The 21,464-nt window shown below is 31.6% G+C and overlaps 3 protein-coding genes across 4 annotated transcripts; 1 reads left to right on the top strand and 2 right to left on the bottom strand.

Moving 5' to 3' along the window:
- Positions 1 to 1,522: 1,522 nt before the first annotated feature.
- Positions 1,523 to 3,430, top strand: LOC133034900 (uncharacterized). Its single transcript, XM_061110393.1, has 4 exons — positions 1,523 to 1,764; positions 1,858 to 1,946; positions 2,051 to 3,077; positions 3,186 to 3,430. The coding sequence occupies exons 1-4, from the start codon at positions 1,681 to 1,683 to the stop codon at positions 3,258 to 3,260; spliced, it is 1,275 nt and encodes a 424-aa protein (XP_060966376.1). The 5' UTR covers positions 1,523 to 1,680; the 3' UTR covers positions 3,261 to 3,430.
- Positions 3,431 to 8,344: 4,914 nt separating this feature from the next.
- Positions 8,345 to 11,668, bottom strand: LOC133034899 (peroxisome biogenesis protein 12-like). Of its 2 annotated transcripts, XM_061110392.1 has the most exons (10): positions 11,373 to 11,584; positions 10,886 to 10,991; positions 10,563 to 10,711; positions 10,123 to 10,372; positions 9,834 to 9,943; positions 9,621 to 9,695; positions 9,365 to 9,451; positions 8,994 to 9,080; positions 8,781 to 8,918; positions 8,345 to 8,656 (listed from the first exon to the last, which is right to left on the bottom strand). In XM_061110392.1, exons 1-10 carry the CDS (start codon positions 11,478 to 11,480, stop codon positions 8,585 to 8,587), a joined length of 1,182 nt encoding a protein of 393 aa, XP_060966375.1. In that variant the 5' UTR covers positions 11,481 to 11,584; the 3' UTR covers positions 8,345 to 8,584. The 2 variants fall into 2 exon arrangements, with proteins under 2 accessions (XP_060966375.1, XP_060966374.1); XM_061110391.1 differs by lacking the exon at positions 10,886 to 10,991 and having other exon boundaries at positions 11,373 to 11,668.
- A 1,963-nt stretch (positions 11,669 to 13,631) lies between these two features.
- LOC133029026 (protein PHR1-LIKE 1-like) lies at positions 13,632 to 20,566 on the bottom strand. The gene is made up of 10 exons (XM_061109278.1): positions 20,387 to 20,566; positions 18,423 to 18,503; positions 17,350 to 17,488; positions 16,104 to 16,711; positions 15,576 to 15,768; positions 15,396 to 15,472; positions 15,266 to 15,305; positions 14,885 to 14,942; positions 14,714 to 14,783; positions 13,632 to 14,467 (listed from the first exon to the last, which is right to left on the bottom strand). Exons 1-10 carry the CDS (start codon positions 20,564 to 20,566, stop codon positions 14,126 to 14,128), a joined length of 1,788 nt encoding a protein of 595 aa, XP_060965261.1. The 3' UTR covers positions 13,632 to 14,125.
- Positions 20,567 to 21,464: the final 898 nt, after the last annotated feature.

The raw sequence follows: 21,464 nt of genomic DNA, 5'->3' as shown, positions 1-21,464 counted from the left end.
CAAATTAAATAACTTAATACACACTCACAAAAGACAAAAGACTAATGGGGAAAATTACCATTTTGCCCCTCCCACACTAAAAGTCATAAAATGGCACTAAGGGGTATTTTAGGAAATTCTAAAATCTCGACTATTCCCGACATTCCCAATGTCTAAACTATTGTCCCGATATACTAAAAATACTAAGATGTGATTATTCTAATAGCCGTACACCGCGTTCCAATGTTGCCAGGCACAAAATATGCAAAATTGTGAAATTTCTATATGTGACATAAAAATGCATTCTGAATTCAAATAAATCATCATAAATAATTAATTCAATATTAATAATTAATTTTCATAACAAAGCCCTAATTATATGCTAATTTTCAAATTAAAACTAAGCGGTCTTTACACAAGAGATCTAAAGAAGAACAAAGGCTAAATTCAATTAGTAACAAGTAAATTCTTTGTATACAAAAAGTCTCGCTATTTGGGGGGATAAAGCCCAATTGAAAGGTCTGAGACGACCCATAAAGCACTTGATTATAATCAACCTTGCAAGCCTACTTGGGTATTGAGCATTTATCTGTAAGAACTGGATTTTGGGCAATGTCTGATTGTTGATTTTTTTCTACCAGTTGGGGCCCTCCCTTCACCACCCCCATGGGGATGGTCTACAGGGTTCATAACTACTCCTCTTACTACAGGACGCTTACCTAGCCAATGTTTAGATTCGGCTCTACCCAAACTTTTTTGGTTCACCCCAACATTCCCCACTTGTCCGACTGTTGCTGAGCAGTTTTTGAGTATCAAATGGACCTCCCCAGAAGGTAATTTTAAAAATGTTAATAATTTTAGTTCTTCCATATTAATTCACAAAAATATTATTTCACTATTAAATTATTACTTTTAAGACAAACATTAATTATTAATGTATTTTTCTTAAATTTTGCAATTTATATAAATTTGCTACTTCAAAAATCTTATGTATTATTTATTTTATAAAATTAATTAAGTATTTTATGTATTTATTTCTATATATATATACTAGATAGATGTTATATGTCAAGTCACGTTAATTTTATTTTAGTTTTTAGTTTTTTTTAATATTATAATTTTAAAATTAATAATGTTCAATTTAGTGATTCTTTTTAAAGAAACCATGGTTAAAAATAGCCAAAGCTACATAAATGATTTACTTGTATTCATGATTTTGTTATTTTAGAATATTTAGTCTCCACCTATAAATTTCTTCCACTCAGATTCTGAATTTGCTAAAAAAAAAAAAAAACATTAAAGACCATGACAAAGAATCATGTTACAAATTTTTTCAAATAATATTTTAGACTTTTTTTTTTTTTTTTTTTTGAGATAATTTGAAGTGGGGTAATAATTTGAAGTGGGCATTTTATGATAGAACATGGGATTCAGTCTGACCTCTGACCTCGACAGTGATAGTGAATAATATGATATGGTAGATAAATAAAGGTAATTGAATGAAATCTCAACGGTCACATTTCAGAACTCAGAGAGAGAGAGAGAGAGAATAACTCCCAACGGTCACATTTCAGACCCCTTTTCATCTCCATTGACAAAACTTTCTAAACCAGTCTTCATTTCGAGATCAAAAAGGTACCCACTCACACTCACCTCCAAGGCTCTACTAAGCTCAACTCACACATTGCGGCTGCTTTAATCATGGTCTGCTTTCTAGCTTGCTTCACTACTTCTAATCGCCCAAAACATCAACACTCAGATAACGCAACTCACTCCAAATACCAAGTAAGCTCACCAATACAGTTTACTTTTTTAATTTATTTATTTTACTTGGCCACTTTTCATTGAAATTTATGTATCTTATCTGAGATATTTTAGGCCCTTAAGACTACTGAATCGCCTCAACTCATTGAACCACCAAAGCAAGAACAGGCTGGACAACTCACAGAATTCATAAGAGAATCAAAGTAAGCTGTTTCTTAAGATGGGATTTATCTGAATTTTGTGTTATTTTAGTGGGAATTGTTTTATTGATCTTTTATATCTTTGTCTATGTGTTTGAATAACTCAGAGATGAGGTTGAGGAGGAAGGAAATTGTTGTTCCAAGAAAAGGGTAACCTTTAATTTGAATGTTAAGACTTGTGAGGAGCCATCTACTAAGGAAAGTAGCTGTGATTTGGTGGAAAGTAATGAGGAGAAGAAGAGTGGAAATGAAGAAAAGCTAAAAGAAATGAAACCCATTTTGGATACTATTGTTGGGTCTTATGTTCCAAATAATAGGTACCAAAATTGCAGAAAAAGTACTGATGAATGTGAAGATATTGGAGGAGGAGAAGATAGCAATGTGGAAGAAGATGAAAATAGCGAGGCTGATGATAAAGGGCTAGTGCTGCAAGAGGAATCTTCTGAATCACTGTTTTCTTTATCTATAGATTCTAGGAAACAAGTGTGTGATGTTGAGAAGGGTGAAAAAGAGGTTAGTAGTCCAATGCCAGTCCCTAGTCTTTCTGAGGAGAAAGTTAAGGCAATTGGGTCAAGTCAAAATGGCGTAAAAAGGTCTCGATTTGGTCATTCTTCAGTGTTGAGCCCAATTGAAAATTTCACTCAATGGGAAGTGTTCAAAGAAGAGACACCACTTCCAATATCACATTCCCAGCGTGTGAAGCATCATCAAGAGAAAGAGAACAGTATCAGTTTAGAGCCAAGTTTCAAGGTGGAAAGACACAATTCAAAACCCAAGTTTAGTGAAGTAAAGGCTGCAGAGCAAGAAGTTGGGGTAGACACCAGCCTATCTAGCTGGTTGGTTGGATCAGAAGCAACACCTAAATCCAATGGTAGTATTGGCCACTCTTCTGAAGACTCAGAGTCTGAGAAAGAAAACTCATCTAGCAGTATAAAACAGAGGCGAGTTTTAGGAGAATTGTCTGAATTTTCACCATCATTTTCTTCTTCTTCTTCATCTTCAAGAGGGTTAAGAAGCAAGAGCAGTGAAGCAACACCTGAAATAGGTACTGTTGGGAGTTACTGGATTCATACTGGTCAGAGTATGGATTCAAGCTCTTCTTGCAAAGGGACCAAATCTGTTACAACTGAAAAGGTTAGTGTTTTTTTTTTAAAGAAATATATATACATATCTAATGAATATTTCTTTCTTGTGCAAAGTTAAAAAGTCTTATTTTATTTTATGTTTTTTGTGGGGTTGTAGGATCAAATTGTAAATTTTAAGTCTACTCCATTTGAGGCCAAACTAGACACAGCTTTGGACGTGGCTGTTTGCTGAAGTTTACCAACTGAATTAGTAGTAACAATGTTAGCCGTTGTTTTTTTTTTGCTTTCTTTCCCCCATATTATTTTCAATGGATATTTGAAATTTATAATAAGTAGACTATGTAATTAGTTAAATTATTGATATTTCAAATGGTATAGTTTTATGAATTGTTTTTATATAAATATAATATAAATTTTATGTGAAAATTTATATTTATAATGTATATTTTATTGTCTATCTCATCCCTCTCCTTCTATGGTTAAATGTATTGGGGCAAAGTACTCTCCTAATTTTTTTCAACTCTACTCTTTAAAATATTTTATTAAAATCTTACTTTTTTTATTTTACCTAACACATTTATATGAGTCATACATAAACTTCTACATCAGGATAAATATCATTTTGGATCTTGTATTTTGTAAAAGTACTAATTTGATCCTCTATTTTGTTAAATGACAAAATAGACTCTATATTTTCTAAAATAGTAAAAATAGGACCCGAGTTCAATTTTCAAAAATTTTATTTTTTTTAATTTAACCAACTTTAAGACAAATTCTAACATGAACAGATATAGAAAATGTAACTAATTTTTTCATAATATCTCTACTAGATCAGATTATTATTATTAAGTTTTATTTTGATTAAAAAAAAACAGTTTGAGGATCTTATTTGTATAATTATAGAAAATACAGAGTCTATTTTGTCATTTAACAAAATAGAGAGTCTAATTGGTAACTTTTGTAAAACATAAGGTCCAAAATGGTATTTACTCTCTACATAATTTTCTCTTTTCTTTATATTATTTAAATGATATTTTTTACACAAATAAAAGAATAAATAAATTAAAAGAATAAGAGAGAAGCAAAATAAAAATAAAATAGAGTAATTTGCGGCATAAATACCTAAGTTTAACTCCCAGTTGTAAATAAATACCTAAATTTAATTTTTGGCGGTAATAATACCTAAGTTATAATTTTAGAATTTTTGTAGGTACCTGGTTAAATTAATTGCCATGTGGCAATTCTTAATTGGTCCAAATTATTAAATTTTATTATTTTAAAAAAATAGTTCAAATATACCAATAAGAAAATGACACGTGGATATGATGGCTTAACATTTAACGGTTATGTACCTATAGAGTTCCAGAAATATAATTTAGGTATTATTACCGTCAAAAATTAAACTTAAGTATTTATTTGCAACTAAGTTAAATTTAAATATTTATACCACAAATTATTCTATAAAATAAACTTAGTTCAACACTATTTATTGAGCACTCCCTTTTAAAAGGGCATCTTCTAAAAAAAATAAAAAAAATTGAGAATCATGGATATAATCCACTCCATTAACTCCTTCAAATAGTTCTATAGGGAAAGCAAAATCTGTATTGTGTATTATTTATTCATTTACTCAAAATTCTCTCTTTTTCTCTTTGATTAATTACTTTTTGTTATTGGGTATTATTAGTGTCTAGCACCTTTTGATCTGTCGTCTTGCGATTGGCTAGCGATACTCTCTAAAAATTATTACATTAAACTTTATGGGACTTGATACTTAATTAGACCAATAGCGATATTGACACATGAAAGGGTGTTAGGTATCTTTTAGCATTTCTCACTTTTTATATTAATTTATTACTTTAATTAACATAAAAATATTATATTTAATTTTAAAGAAAATTAAAATATGAGGTATTATATAGAAGTATATTTTTTAACTAAAAATATGAGGTATTATAATATGCTTGATTAGCTCCGCTACGTGGATGCTGTAACGTCGTCTATTAATTATATTTTTTTTAATTCTTATTTTAAATGACTTACTGTTGATTTTTAATTTAAAATAGTTGTGACAATAACAAATTACGTGTGTGCCACATACAAACACCAGAAATAAGTGTGTTTTAACACACGTATTTATAATACAAACTAAGAAACATGCCGCGCTTCGCGAGCGGTTGTTTAAATTATTCGCCAAAAATATAAATAAAATTTAACAAAAGACAATAAGTAAAAATTGATAATATATATAAATAATAAATATATATTTAATAAGATTATAATTTTATTACACATATTATAAATTATTAATTAAAATTAAATTTTAAAAAATAAAAAAGAAAACCGAATAAATATTTATGGATAGAAAATTTAGTTATTAATTATATATTTTAATTCTTTTGAAATTTTTATTAGATTTAGCTAGAGAAATTTTTTATTATTATTACTTAGAAAGATATCTTTAGTAATGTTTATATTTATGATTGCAATTTAAATATTTTCTTAAATTGAAAATAAATAAGTAGGTACATATTTATTTAAAAAGGTACATTTAAAATAAAATATTATAATATCCTTAGTTAGAATATTTCTTCCTATAATAGTTAGTTACAATACAATAAATAAATATCCACATGTATATATATATATATATATATATATATATATATTAGAAAAGGTTTCAATGGTTACATTTTTATTGTAACTATTATGGTTACATTTTTTTAAGCCATTGGATTACTATTAAATAGTTGTGATTAATTTGGAAATTAAATAAAAATAAATAATAAATAACTTGTAACCTGAAAGTAACCTAATCATTTATTTCCTTATAAAACTTTAATTAAGATTAATTATATTTTAAAATTAAATTAATTATAATTATTAATTAATTTTTTACAATTTATTACTATATAAGGATCTTTTAGCAATTTATTTTTTTATACTTAAATTATTTAAAATTTTATAGCAAAACTTTTTATAATTTAAAATTATACACATATTATTTCATAATTTAAATTTTATTATACTTGTAATCTTAATTTTAAATTATTACACTTAATTATTTAATTTTTTTATTTAAATATTTAAAAAGTAAAAAATGACATAAGTTGAAGGATTTTTTAGAAAAAAAAATGGATGCACTTGTTATTGATTGATTAGCTTGAGGTCTCATACTTAGTTCATATAATTGTAACAAAATAATTCAATATCATTTAAAAATAATTAATTATTTGAAAATTTATTATAAGAAGAGAATTTTAATTTGTGTCAAAAGAAGTTTAATTTTTGTAAAAAAAATAAATTTTATTATAAATATTATAATTAAATGGCTTAATTATTAAAATAATTCAAGTAAAGATTTAAATATAAATATTAGTTGCTAAAAGAGGTCTTGTTAAATTTAATTAATTATTTTAAGAAAATAGTTGATTATAATTAATAATTCTAAAAAAAGAATGTCTACTATTTAATTAATTATTTTAAGAAAATAGTTAATTATAATTAATTAAATCTAAAAAAAGAAAGTCTACCTATTAGTAACCTGCTATTACAGGTTAAAGAAAAATGTAACCATATGGTTACAATAAAAATGTAACCATTGAATAGTCACCCATATATATATATATATATATTGAAACATAAAACCTATTTATTTATTTGTTTGAATAAAAACTTTAAATAACACTTTATGTTTATGTTTTTTTTTTTTTTGAATAAAAATCATAAGATCTATTAATTAATAAATTCGCTCAAAACAATAGAACGCACTTCAGAGGAACAGTCCTCCAACTGAAGCACACGACCTACGACCTGTAGAGAAACAAGAGTATCTTACCAAGCAATGAGCCAACTTATTTGCAGATCATTTTACAAAACACAAATCAATAAAAGATAAAGCCAAAAGCGAATTTCGAACATCTTGAATAATAAGACCAGACTGTGAAGGCATAAAAATACCGCTCTGAATCGCTTGGATACACACCAAGCTATTTGTTTCCATCATGACTCCATCCCACGAATGAGTTGCAATCCAACCCAAGGCTTCTTTAATGCCTATTATCTCAGAAATTTCGGGTTAAACACATCCAATCTTCCCCTTCTTGAATGCTTCTACTATAGCACCATGATGATTCCGAGCTACACAATCCATGCAAAAAGACAAGACTCGAACTAGAAAAAACTAAAAGGAAAAGACTAAAAAACCATGTTAAAAGACAAGACTAATAGAAAAAAATGAAAGGAAAAGACTAAAGAACCATGTCAAAAGACAAGACTAATGGGAAAAACTAAATTAATTTCAACACATAAACACGATTACAACATTAAAATTAATTAACAAATGAACTCCTTATCATTCTAACCACATAACAACATTAATTGGAATAAAACTAATAATAGTAAATTAATAAATAAAAACAAAAATCTACAACGGAGGACGTCGTTGAGACGAACTGAACCACTCTCAAACGACTGCTCTTGAATCCCTCACAGACAACTGAAGACGACTGCTGTTGAAACCACTCTTAGACGACTGGTCGTCATTGATCGGCGACGCCGGCCGACTAAACCGTACAGAAGCTTCTCAACGTCCCAGCCAATACGCGATATCTTCTCTCTCCAATACTCGTGCGAAATCACCAATTATTACGGATTTAGGCAAAATGGTGGAAGAATAAATAAGAAATGAATATAAGACTTAAGCGATCGATGGATTGCAGAAACCTTCAAACTAAAATATTATGAATTTATGATCATAAAACTAAAAACACACTTATGTTTATTAGTTATTAAAAAATGTGTTTAAAAAAATAAATAAAATTATAATTAAACGTGACCTATAATAATCTAATATATTTATTATAATAATATTTGTAATGATATATTTTTTTTTTATTTTTAACCAAGTGTGTGATAATATGTTGATATAATATATTTATTAAAATTTAAATACAAATTTATAAGTTTATTATTTATTTTTACTATATATAATTTGTAAATAAAAATCAAGAATATATTTCTTCACATAATATACATAAAATTATAAATTCCCCTATTATATATTCTTTTTGATAACGAAGTCTTTCAAGTCGTTAAATGAAGTCAAAGAGAACTTTTCAGAAATCTACATATATTGAGAAATAGAGGGGTGTCAAACACCTAAAAATGGTAGATCCTTAATGTATTTTAATATCAAATATGCAATTATTGGTGTATTCTAATATCTCTCATATTTTAATTTAATAAATAATGTAAAAACTGTTAACTAATTATAAAATAATATTTGTATAATTTATGAAGTAACAACTCTCATTATTTTTCTGAGGTAAGATATTATTTGCATTGAAAATAATAGTATAACTAAATTACATTTCAGGAGATCCGAGCAGTGAAAGGGAATTTTACACGTTATTGTGGTTTAACACTGCTCCAACCTCTTCAGTCAAAAAAAAAAAAAAAAAAAACATTGCTCCAACCTCTTTATTTGGCAATAATGTTGGCTTGTGAATAAAGCCCTCCTAGATTTTGTTCCTAGAAAAACCACACAATATTCTTCTACATATCATGAAACAGCCTCCTTATTTGGTCCACAGTAGCAGGCAATAATGTGACTGGGCAGCGCTTGTACTGTGACATTGGTTACCCAAAGAAATGAAAATAATAATTAAGTGGGAATTGTGTATAGATTTATCAGACTAACATCGCAGAAGCAACAATGTACCAGATTAAGTTCAAGCATTTTGGGACTCACCTGAGAAACATACTTAAATATGCAGGCATAGCAAAAGACAAACCCTGAAACTGTAACTACCGATGGATTTGCTCGTTTCTGAGAACACAGAGGACAAAGTGTTCTGTCTGATGGTAGCGGAAGACCCTCTTTTGCTACCTGTTTTATCGTAGTAATTTGTTAAGTTATTGTTTATAAGATGTGAAAGAAATAGAAGAGCCAAGAATGCTTTACCTGTGGGGTAGGAGGAGGTGGAGGTGGGGGGTATACAGTTGGAGCTGACATTCTCTCCTCAGCAGATTGGTACCACCATTCCATCATCTATGAGTGAATTCAAAACATTACAAGAAAACATAAGTTTTTTAATATCGTACGTAAATAGATCACTATAAAATATAATGAGGGGAGGTATTCTCATGAAATTATAATGAATGTAATGTAACACAGCATAGGATTCAATTATATAATACATAAATAAAAATGTCATTTCTACATTCTTATTCCAATATGGGAACAGCAGGTTTCTTAATCCCATAGAAATCAAGTTGGTGACCGAAAAAGAATGAAAAGCAGGATACAATGAACATAGCATAGGAGATTCATACTTTAAAAAAGAATACTGCCGCAATCAGCCCAGTTTGTGCATAATCGAGCATTGTGTATGTACAGTTGAGCAGTACTCCTTGCAATGTCTGTATAGTGAAATATGTCAAAAAAAAAAATAATCAATTTCTAATCGGACTAGAACTGTAAGTGGCAACTTAAACGACATGGCATACCAAGTATCAACAGATTATGTTTTGCATATTTAAGAAGTCTGTGCAATATATATGTATAATCCTACCAACTGAAGTAATATACCTTCAACCATGGAGGGCCACGAAGTCTCTCACGTTCACGGCTTCTTATCTTTGAAATTCTTGATGTGGTATCCATCTACCTTGACATTAAAAGGTTGGTTTCAGCATTATTCAAATTGCAGAAGAATAAAAATGAATGAAAAAATCCCCTGCTGTATGACCGTGTTAGTTCAAATCAAAGAAAACTGAATAGAGAAGACTGAAAGCATCTTACCAGCTCTTGTCCAGTAGCTCGGCACACATGGATACCAAGTGCATGCAATCCTAAGGAATAGAATCCCGTTGCATCCAACAAATATAACAATTGATATGAAAATGACAATCCTGCCAAGAAAAATATAGCTCATAAAGGATTGTTTTAACTAAGGTTACTACACAAATCCCCGAAAGAACTTCAGATCTACCAAACAAATTAAGTAATATTTTTTCTGTTTGCAAACATAATAACTTCTGGGACTGAAATAAAATAAACAGAATTTCTCAGAAAATTTATGCCTACACACCTTCGCTACTAGCGTGAACCCATGGGTAGCAAGCCCCTATAATTCTCTGGATCTTCTTCAACAGCTGTGCTCTAACCGATGATTCTGTCACAGTGGTTGCACTTAAAACAAGAGAGTCATCCCCTCTATCAGTTGTGTTAAAATCATTAAATCTTTCATCCTCATGTCCCCATAAAGTTGCTTGAAGTCTGGCTTCCCTTTCTCTGTTGTAGATTGAATGCAATCTTGACTTCAAATATGGCAGTATAACCTACAAATATTCATTTCACAATTTTTTATATAGGCTAGCCACAGCAAAAGAATGTTAATAATAGTTCTTACATAAAAAAGGCTGATTGATACTCTTGAATGGGACATTTACAAGAATCTCTAATTAAAGGAAAAAATACCAATCATGCAGCTTGTGACAAAGCATATTGCAGAAAGAAAGAACAATGTACCAGAAATACTACTGAAAGAACTTTCTGACGCCTTTTTAACCCAGAGTGGTTAATCCCACTACCTGAGTTCAAATGAGTATTGTCCTTCTTGACTTTAATATCTACAGCTCTCCTTCGTAAGCCATATAAGGATTCAGCAAAAGAAGCATCTAAAGAGAATGTGAGGGGAGCAAAAGAAATGAGTTTCAGGCCAATAATACTAAACTTTATTTTCATAATTGATTGGATTACTCAAGACAGGATAACACACTTGCCATATAGATTTTTCTTTTATTTTTTGCAAAAGGAAAACTTATGAATGAGAGAAATCTAGAAAGATCAACCTGTAGTCCGTAAGCTATGAGTCTCAAGAACAAGCATCAACAAAGCAAAGAATTCATCTTCATAGTCTAAAACCTTATGAAGAAAGGGTCTTCTCAAAGCCAATACCTGTACAAAGTACAATGACACACAACCCTTAACAATGGAGCTAAGTTAATCGCAGTGCTTCAATTGCTAACAATCAAAAGCAATACATACATAATTAGAAAGCTAATACGAATTGGGCAACTGGGCAAAGCAAGAATATTGAAATTGAACCAGAAATGCACTGCAATAGGCAATAATCTTTCTTTCTTTCAGTTTCCGTTATTAGTCAGAAAATTCAGAAATAAAAATTCTGTAGAGAAAACAAAGTGTGTTCAAAAATGAAAAGTTGGGTTTGGGTTAAGAAGCATAGCTATAGTATCAGTATAAACATGTATAAGAAAGATTATTAGCATTAGGTAAAAGAGAATTGGCGGTGGGTGTAGGGACAGAGGTTTTGCTTACACCGATGGAATAGGTAAGAGCACCGCGAAGACTGGCCGGAAGCTGTTGAGCCGCCGCCATCTCGAAGAAGGTGGGACGAGTCCCTTGTCCTCCTACCTGGAACAACATCTTCTTCTACCTCGACACTCCACTCTCTCTCTCTCTCTCTCTCTCTCTCTCTCTCTCTCTCTCTCTCTCTCTCGTCTGCTACTTCTGAGTTGCTTGCTTGGTAATTGTAATAAGAGAAGCCTGCAACCTTTTCCTGTCGTTTACTCAAATTACTTGTCGTTTTCCAGCTAGTCATTCTTTTTTTTTTTTTTTTTTTTTTGGGAAATTGCTAACTCTAATTCCTAAATTTTAACGATAAAACTACCTAAACTACAACTTATTAGTAAAAAATACTCCTCCGTTCACCTGATTCCATTATTTGCCTATATGGCTCAGGAGACCAATTGCCACGTAGACTAGTAACTACTAAGTAGGAGTATATGTCGGTCGGTTAAGTCGAATTATAGTATATTTTAACTAATCTAATATAAATATCGGGTTGTAAATATTTAATTGTAGAGAAATACTAATTACAACCTCTTAGTCAACCTTCAAGTCTGAAATGACATACCGAAATATTTTTTTCATAGCGGTTTCGTTATAGTTACAGTATCATCCCTGTAAATTTTTAAAAAATTCTGAATAGTTTACAGTACCGAAAACAGAGTTCCTGATATTCCAGTTTACTACGCACGTTCAAAAAAATTCAAACGTATTTTTGGCACTGTAAACTATTCGAAATTTTTTAAAAATTTACAGGGATGATGTTGTAAGCATAACGAACACCCCTGTGAAAAAAAATTGAAAAAAAATATTCCGACATATGTTTTCGAGCGTGGAGGTTGACTCTAATCAGTTGTCTTGGATGTGGAGGATCTCGATTTTTCAAACTTGGAATTGCAGAGATTAAGGAATTTTTGGCCAAACGAGTGAGTAATGGCCAAGCATTACCCTTTGAGAAGTCAGATCGATAACGGTCATAACTTGAAATTGGTAGTGGTAAACCCTTCATGGTAGGCCTATATTCCAAATCTGGTTCTTCACCATTGTCCATCTTTTTAAGATAAATGAGGCACTTATCAAAAGGATGCCCCAAACGCCCACACTCCATATAATATTCAAGTAGTCTTTCATATCTGAATTCTACCCAAAACTTTTCCTTTGTTTGCTGTAAAGTGATCATTCTACCCCTCAACAATGGTTTTGTTGTATCAATTTTAACTCTGACACGCAGAAAAGGTCCCCACCCCTCGTTGAGAGAATCTTCATAGACATCCACATACTCACCAATGATATTACCAAGAGCTTTGGCCAGCCCTTTAGTTTTGCTGAGAAAAGGAAGCTTGTATATCTGAACCCAAAAAGGAGTGAAGATGAGGGAACCAGTGAACATTCTATCCAGGCATAGGCGAGTGCAGTATGATATGATGATTTTGAAAGTGATATGGCTCTTTAAGTAGAACCCTTGCCTTGTCTCCTGCGCAGCCAAAACTTAGTGAAAACATTTCAGAAGACTCAGTAATCATGACAGGGAACTGGCTATTCCAATGTTGTGCCATTTGATTCTTAAAGGTGGAAAGCCATACTTTTTTGTTAGTGAGAACTTTGGCATATAACACATGGTCAGAAGCAACATGATTATCAACAAAAGCCATATCAGTAAAATCGAAAACAAATTCTTCATCTTCTGTTTGTTTCATAGGTTCTTTCATCTTATTTGTGTAAGGATCCATGAAGAAACAAAATAAGAGCAACCGGGTATCCAGTGCAGAAGAGATAATTGAATTATTGATTGGAAGTTTGTGGAATATTCAAAGAGAAAAGCAGGAAAAACTAAAAAAAAAATAAGAAAAAACTGTCTTAACCGTAGGAAACAAAAAAAGGGCCATAGAGCACCAAGAAGCGGCAAACGCTCATATTTCCATTTTTCCTTTATTAAAAGTGACTTTTAAAAGTTAGGTTTGGTTTATTATATTTTTTAATATTAAAGTATAGTTAAAATTTAGTGTAGTACAAATAAAGCTCTCGCAATACAAAATAAAATAATAAAATAGTCAAAACCTCTCAATTTTTTTTTTAAAGAAAAAAAACACATTTTATTTGAATTTAATGTTGTGTCATCTCATTAGATCTTCAAACGATAATTTAAAAATAAGTCCAATTTAAATTAAATTTTGAATAAATAATAACTAGTAAATACAACAGAAGCATATGCATATATTTATTCTAGACTGACTAAATGTCGTTTTCATAAATAAATTCCAAATATTTTCACTAGAATGATTCCATAAATCCGAGACGTTTTGAGTGTCATAGTATTTGATTTCAGAAATCTCTTAACACCATTTAGTCCAAAACAGTAAGAAAACATATCCCAACATATACTGTACAGAGGATTCATTATAAATTATAGATACCAGAACAGAACAGAATCAGATAATAATAACTAAAGCCTATTTGGACATTGTTAATCTGGAAACTGGAGCGTGTTCAACTACCAGACCAGACTTTCACTTCATTTCCAAAAAGAAGCAAACATGTCAGGGGCCTGTACATAAGAATTAGAAAGAAACCTTTGAAACTCTAAAAAGGGTCTTTCAGTTTCAAATATCACCGTTCATCTAATCTATATCCAGGCTTAAAATGTCATCTCCAGCAACAGTGAACTCCATAAGGATATCATTCAACTCAAAAAACAAATTTAAGCAATAGCGCTGCTGTTCCGTTCATTCACATCGTGCTCGTTTTGTTGGTGGAACATCAGAGTTTTCCTTGCAGGTTTCGGTTTCATCATGTGCCTTTTCCTTCTCACTTGGATCTATGAAACTTACATCCGGATTAGACTTAGCATTACTCGAGCTGATTCCTTTTTCGAGGAGATCCACTTCTGAAATTTTGGATTTGTTATTCTCTGACGAGTGAGGTGCTATATTTGATAATGAATTCTTGTTGTCATGGGAGGTTGACGAAGAAGCCTTGTACTTGGTTTCCATCTTTTTATGCTGATCAAACATCTTTTCAAGATACTTCCCTTGTTCTTCAATTTGCAACTGCAACTTTCTTTGATGCTGCATTTATGAAGTAAACATTACACTAATTAGTAACAAAGTACACATTCCAAGTAGAACTTTGATGAATGGCAATTCAAGGAAATTGAGAGAACAAAACTTAGGCACTCAATTAATGCTACTAAATGGTAAATCACAGTAATTTCATGTTTGATGTTATATATGGTGTTTGCCTAATCCACACTGTTAGATGTAACATGCTTCTACTGAAAATACAAGAAAACAAAGCTGCATGACCAAATATACCTCAAGTTGTTCGTGGAGGCGCTTCTGAAGTTCCACCTGCAACCTCAAAGCTTCAGTGATCCCCATACTCCTGCACAAGGGAAAAAATTTCAAATTGTGAGCCTGAGGAGATTTCTATGCTTTACATCTCCGAGAAAGGACAACAATAATATTATAACATTAAATACATACGTGTTTAACTCTTGAGATCTCACGTCTTCAGCTGTTGGTGATTTTTTCTCAGTGATACCTGAAAATAAACAAAATACAGGCAAAATACTTTCAACTTATCAATCACTTATTAATTATGAATACATATATATATATATATATATTTATATATATATATATATATTTGGAGAAGTTAGAATGAAATAGTAAATAAGCAAATGTTTGCAATGAAATCTTTCAAAATACTAGTCATTGACAAGAAAAGCTGCATAAGCAAAGCAGGTTAAACATTCAAAAGATTAACCATGAAAACACATGCACAAATGTTTAGAAATGTGAAAGTCCATAGGCCTCAGTGGTACAGGAAATAATAAGAGAGGAAAAACAAAGGTCATTGATTACCTTCTGACAGTTCTGGCTTGTATCTGGCTGTTCTATATTTCTATAAAATACAAAAAAAAAAAAATAATAATCAGAAAACAATAAAAGTTGCAAGGAACCTGGCAGAAGAAGAAGCAAGGATTTAACATACCTGCAGGTGGCTTTTTACATGATAAATAGTCAATCCTGGAACTTTCATCAGATTTAAGATACCTTTTGGAGTAGCTCCTGTATGCATTTCAATAATTTAAAGTAAATATGGAAAGGAATGTTCTGTTTTGAGTCCTAATCACATGTAAATTGCAATAACAGAATTAAGTGGTTTACGCACTTTCATTGCCACCAAGTGTGTTGACAGCTTCGACAAAGGCCTCGTGAAGCTCTTGTGTCCAACGCATTCTGGATTTCGTTGAGGATGCATTACACAATGGATCAGGAGTAGTAGCATGCTCTATACATTGCAGTGAAGGCTGTTGATAATTTTGGATCTGCTGCACCGAGGCATCAACTGATTGTATACACACCTTCAGGTATAAGAAAAGAAAAAGTCAAACAAGTTTCCTTTTTGTTGAAATCCCTACGAAATAAACATGTACAGAGGCCTTTTTTTAGCTAAGAGCAAGAATCAAAGTGATCTTAGGTCCTCTTAAATATTAGAAACACAAAACACCTATTTTAAAAGTTAACTACTGTTAATGTGAAAATGCAAGAGACATTTCAAAGGCGTCAAGCAACAATGAGGTATCCTAGAATTTCAACTGTGCTTTAAAAAGAACATATTCTTTAACAAGTGGGCTTCCTTACATGTCTATAAAACTCCAGCAAATTCAGCAAAACAATATTAAGTTGAAGTACACACCTCTGGTTTGGAATCTGTTCTATTACGACTAATAGGAAGGTCAGGCCATAATTGATCCAGATCATCACTGATGGAAATCATCTGCCAATCTGGCCAATCATTCTTTTGATTATGGTCCTGAGATCTTGCAGCAACAGTACTAGATTCAACCTGATCATTCGGGACAGAGACCATTCCAGGAAAATCAAGTAAATCATGAATTGAATTCGGACACCAGGGAATATCATTATTTTCTGTAATGTGATCAATAAATGTTGTAGATTGCCCTTCTGAAAGGGGAGAATGGATTGGTGGCATTCCACCACTTGACTGAGGAACAAGAGAATGGAGGGAATGTCTTTCATGTGGGGAAACTGAAGATATAGGATCTTGAACATCGCTCGGTAACCTGGAGGGTGATGAAAAGAATCGCTCATTAGACCCAGCACTGGAACTTAACGAAGGACCCTGTCTTATGGAGGAATTCATCATGATTTTTCTTTGTGAAGAAACCTGGTAAGTATCTGGCAGCTTGGTATACTTGTCTTCAATAGGGGTAGAGCCAACAGGGAAAGATAAAGACATAATTTGAGATGCCCCAAGGTAGCTCAGCTCTTTTGCATCTGACCCTTGAACAAATAAAGTAGGACATGTTAACCATCACAGGCATATCAAGAGTGGTAACCAGTAACCAGTTTCAGCATCTTAAATAAGATGTAGCAAAAAAAAACATCATTACATGGGATATTGTATTAATTAGCTCTGATCATAGAGGAATAACCCCAAAAAAACAATAATGATATTATTTTTTCAGAATACCAAATAATTTAATTGAGTCCCTAATAAATATTAAAGGGATTAAAGTGGAATCAGAAGCCCACACTTGAAATAATAGTGACAGTACCAAGAAAACACAAAAAAGTAAACAGTATGGCAACCAACAGACAATCCAAGTTGAGCATGGCATATTTCTTTTAGCTTTATACTATTCACCAATCTATGTATATATTTAATATATCAAAGAAAACAAAGCATAGCTATAAAAAGGAAATGAGAGAAGTAACTTTCATAGTATTATCATTATGTGTACTTGTTGATTTTTTTTCTTCTTTTCATAATAAAAAAAATCTGGTTGTTAAGCAATCACGCATCTCCTTTTTATTTCTCTCTGACCAATATGAAGTTGAATTTAATCATATTAATGACAAAAACAGACTAAAAGTTTACTCTCCTAAGAACATCTAAGAAAGCAAATATTATTGTAGACAAGTGTCTTCAACATCATACACCATTATAGGGAATTCAACCACAACCCAACAAATTCTCACCCCTACCCCTTTTAAGAAGAACAGTAAACTAGCCAAAGCAGTTGCCAGTAGCATAAAATTGATGCAATAAACAATTACCTAAAAGCGTCAACAGTATCAAACCAAAAGTCATATAAAATTTGATGAATATATACTAGGAGAACACAATCAATCATAAGTCCCAATCATAGGATGATTAGGGTCCTCATCTTAAGCTTAATTATGCATGAAACAATACAAAAAGACAAAGCCATAGAGCATGAGCTTGAATTAAGCTTTTAGACAATCCAAATCACAGTACAACGGATATGGCCCCTACTCACGATCCCAAAAAGAGTCATCATTAAATTCAGCTACAGCAAATAAATAAATATGTATTATATTTTTTTTCTTTAAAAAAACCCCAAATAGCAAAAGAGCAAATGGACTTTGTTTAATTAGAAAAGGAGCAAAAGAGGCTCGCAAACCACAAATTTATCAAAACCAATTAAGATTACAACAAAATCCCAAAATCTCAACAAATAAACAACAAAAATCATGCATCCAGTCAAAAAAAAAAGTAGGACATGCAGAGACAAAGATTGAAGAAACGCAAACTGGGTATTAAAGAATCTTACAGAAGAATTGGAAACCCCGAAAATTGAATCCAAAGAAAATCGATTTGATTCCAAAAGTAGCCAATATTGGAGGGAAAAAAAGTTAAAAGGCGGTGTTGGAAAACCTGAAATGATGGGCTGCTATTGCTTCACTTGCCTTGCCTTCCTGACTAGGAACTCACAAAAACGCCGTGCTTTGTCCTAATAGAGGAAGAAGAAAGAGAAAATGGTGTCCAACATAGCCTATATTGCTTAAATTTATGTTCCATTGAGTGAATGTGTCAGGCTGAACTAGGAAACAAGTCCTGGACTTTAGGCCGTCTGATTGAAGCTCATGGCGTTTTGTTTGATGGGCAACGAACGGTGTTGACTTGCCCGAATTTATTCATAAAATATTTGAGCTCCATTAGTGACGGCCATACATACATATTACATACCAAGCTAGCTTTATGGTCCCTTTTTGCTTCTTTGTTTTCTCCTTTTGGTGGGTCATGTTTTGTACGGTAATATCTACACAACTTTCCATAACACCAAAAAAAGATTAAAAAGAAAAAAAAACAGTAATTAGATTTGGTCAGTTACTTCTTGGAAAGTAGAAACCAAAATAATAGCGCTATTATATCATCGTATCATCATTATTGACATTGTTATTCTTCCATTTTTTTTTAACATATTATTCTTCCATTAAATATCAAATATGACAACATATTTTCCTCGTGGGAAATTTTCCATCTCTTTGTTAGTAAATTATACTAATAATTTTTATCTCTTTCTACTAAATTTTACTCTTCTTGGCGTGGTATTCAAGCATATTATATTTATGTACTTCTCACAGAAAAAAAAAAAACATATTATATTTACTAATATTTTTCTTCTTAATTTTAGATTCATTTTAATTTCTAGGCAAGTGGTGTGTTATTGACTTTTTGAGTTTATTTTATTTTTGTTAAGATAATTCATTGTTCCTTAATAAATATCTAATAAAATATCCTTAGAAAAAAAAAATCTAATAAAATAAATAAGACTTTTGTGACTGAGCATAAAATTTAAAAAATCGAAAAAAATCGTTCAAACCGACCTACCGAACATTGTTGGAATCGAAACTGACGGAACGGAAAACCAAAAAAATCACTAACGGTTAAAACCGTCATTGAACGGTCGGTTTTTTTTGGTAATAAACCGATCGAAAAAATCAAAACCGACCGTTATACATATATATTAATTTATTAATTTTTTTTTTACTTTATATATTGTAGTTACTAATAATATATAATAATAATATATTATTATTTCATTAATATTAAAGTTAAAAGAATAAGATAATTAGTTTATGAACAATTAATTTGTATGTTTATAGTTATAAAATGTAGAATAATGTGTTTATAGAATAAATTGGATCACATTTTTTTTTTTTAAAAAAAAAGGTTTAGTTTGGGCGGTTTAAACCGACCAACCCGTGGTTCAAAACGGTCGGTTTTAAGATAAGTTCTGAATTGGTTGGTCGGTTTTCAAATTGCACCAATCCAGACCGAAAACTGAATTCTTGATTTTTTATATAGAAAAAAAATCGACTAAACCGACCGATGCTCAGCCCTACTTTTATCCCGAACTATTACTACTAGCCAATCGTGCTTCCTAAATTTTCCACATTTTTCTATATTCTTTCGAATTATTCACATTCATGAGTTATAAGATTTCCTTTAATTTTCATCTATTTGGCAAACAAACAATTGACTTGGTATGTTGTTTACTGGTATTGTCGCATCAATGTCGAATTAGTAATATACATAATTTATAGAAATTTAAAACAACACAAAAAATTTAAAGGGCACGATCGGATAATAATATGATGGTTTGAGAATAAATTTGTATTGGTTCAGATTTGGGATAGATGGATATGTGGTTAATGGTTTGTTGTGGTAATGTAGTGAAGTAGTGATGTTGATGAGTAGTTGTTGATTTAGTATATGAAATGAGTTTGGCTTAGAAGAGAGGGTTGTTTGAGAAAGTAGTAAACTTTTATTGATAGTTTGGAACTTTTGTTTTTTGGTGTTGGTTGTTTTGTTACACTAGCTCCTCAACCCAAGCTTGGTATTTATAGGGAGCTAAGGATGATACTACAACTTTCTAGATTTTTCTTATTTTGAATTACAATTTAACTTTCTAAGATATTCTAGAATTTTCTAAGTTTCTTTACAAATATAGTTTCTAGGTAATTCTAGTTTTCTCTAATTTTCTTAGTTTTGTGTAGTTAATACTAGAATTTTCTAGATAAGAAAAGTGTAGAAATTTGTAGCACTTTTCATCACTCCTCCTTGGTACACATTTCGGTAACTCCGATCATGTCTCGCAATAGCTCGAACTTTCCTCTTGGTAGTGCCTTTGTGAATATGTCGGCTACCTGCTCTTCAGTCTTGCAGTGCTTGAGCTCGATTTCTTTATTTGCTTCTGCTTCCCTGATGAAATGGTACTTGATGCTTATATGTTTAGTTCTACTATGAAATACTGGATTTTTTGCCATTGTTATAGCTGATTTGCTATCGCAATATATCTTTGTAGCTTCTTTCTGTGATTCTCCCATGTCTTCTAGTATTCTTTTGAGCCATATAGCTTGGCTTGTAGTCAGTGCTGCTGGAATATACTCTGCTTCTGCTGATGATTGCGCAAGAGTTGCTTGCTTCTTTGATGCCTATGAAAATATTCCTGATCCAAGTGTGAAGGCATATCCTGACGTGCTCTTCATGTCGTCCATGGATCCTGCCCAGTCACTATCTGTGTAGCCAACAAGTTTTGAGTCACTTGTAACTCTGTACCATATTCCGTAGAATTTTGTTCCTTGCAAGTATCTGAGGATTCGCTTGGCTGCTCCGTAGTGAACTTGACTTGGATTATGCATGAATCTTGATAGGAGACTAACTGCATACATTATGTCTGGTCTTGTAGCAGTTAGATATAGTAGGCTACCAATTAGACTTCGAAATTTTGATTCATCAGCTTTCGGTGAGCCATCTTCTTTCTTGAGAGCTTTGTTGTTGTCTAATGGAGTTGATACAGTCTTGCATCCTTCCATTTTGAATTTCTTCAATAGTGTCTCTGTATACTTCTTTTGTGAGATGAAGATCCCATCTTCTTTTTGAGTTATTTCGATCCCGAGAAAGTAGTGCATTAATCCCAGGTCGGTCATCTCAAAATTTTTCATCATGTCTTCTTTAAACTTCTTTATCATCTTCTCATTATTGCATGTGTAGATGAGATCATCAACGTATAAAGAGACAATTAGTGTACCATTCGTACCTTGAGTTTTGATGTAAAGAGTTGGCTCACTCTTGCTCCTCCTGAATCCTTGCTCGGTAAAGTAGCTGTCAATTCTGCTATACCAGGCTCGTGGAGCTTGCTTTAAGCCATATAAAGCCTTTTTCAATTTGAGGACTTTATCTTCATGTCCTTGTACCACGAACCCTTGAGGTTGCTCCACATAA

Source organism: Cannabis sativa, chromosome 2 (assembly GCF_029168945.1).
Source record: "Cannabis sativa cultivar Pink pepper isolate KNU-18-1 chromosome 2, ASM2916894v1, whole genome shotgun sequence".
Classification (NCBI taxonomy): Eukaryota; Viridiplantae; Streptophyta; class Magnoliopsida; order Rosales; family Cannabaceae; genus Cannabis; species Cannabis sativa.
Note: the sequence above shows the minus strand (reverse complement) of the source record. Positions and strands in the feature narration are given on the sequence as shown.

Coding starts and splice junctions, on each gene's coding strand:
- LOC133034900 (XM_061110393.1), top strand. CDS start 1,681: ATGGTCTGCTTTCTAGCTTGCTTCACTACTTCTAATCGCCCAAAACAT. Junction 1,765..1,857: donor CAACTCACTCCAAATACCAA/GTAAGCTCACCA, acceptor GAGATATTTTAG/GCCCTTAAGACTACTGAATC. Junction 1,947..2,050: donor GAATTCATAAGAGAATCAAA/GTAAGCTGTTTC, acceptor TGAATAACTCAG/AGATGAGGTTGAGGAGGAAG.
- LOC133034899 (XM_061110391.1), bottom strand. CDS start 11,655: ATGACTAGCTGGAAAACGACAAGTAATTTGAGTAAACGACAGGAAAAG. Junction 9,081..9,364: donor CGGCAGTATTCTTTTTTAAA/GTATGAATCTCC, acceptor ATTCACTCATAG/ATGATGGAATGGTGGTACCA. Junction 8,657..8,780: donor TATTTAAGTATGTTTCTCAG/GTGAGTCCCAAA, acceptor CCAATGTCACAG/TACAAGCGCTGCCCAGTCAC.
- LOC133029026 (XM_061109278.1), bottom strand. CDS start 20,566: ATGGGAGAATCACAGAAAGAAGCTACAAAGATATATTGCGATAGCAAA. Junction 18,504..20,386: donor ACTGCAAGACTGAAGAGCAG/GTAGCCGACATA, acceptor TGTTATGGAAAG/TTGTGTAGATATTACCGTAC. Junction 14,943..15,265: donor CAAGCCAGAACTGTCAGAAG/GTAATCAATGAC, acceptor GTTTATTTTCAG/GTATCACTGAGAAAAAATCA.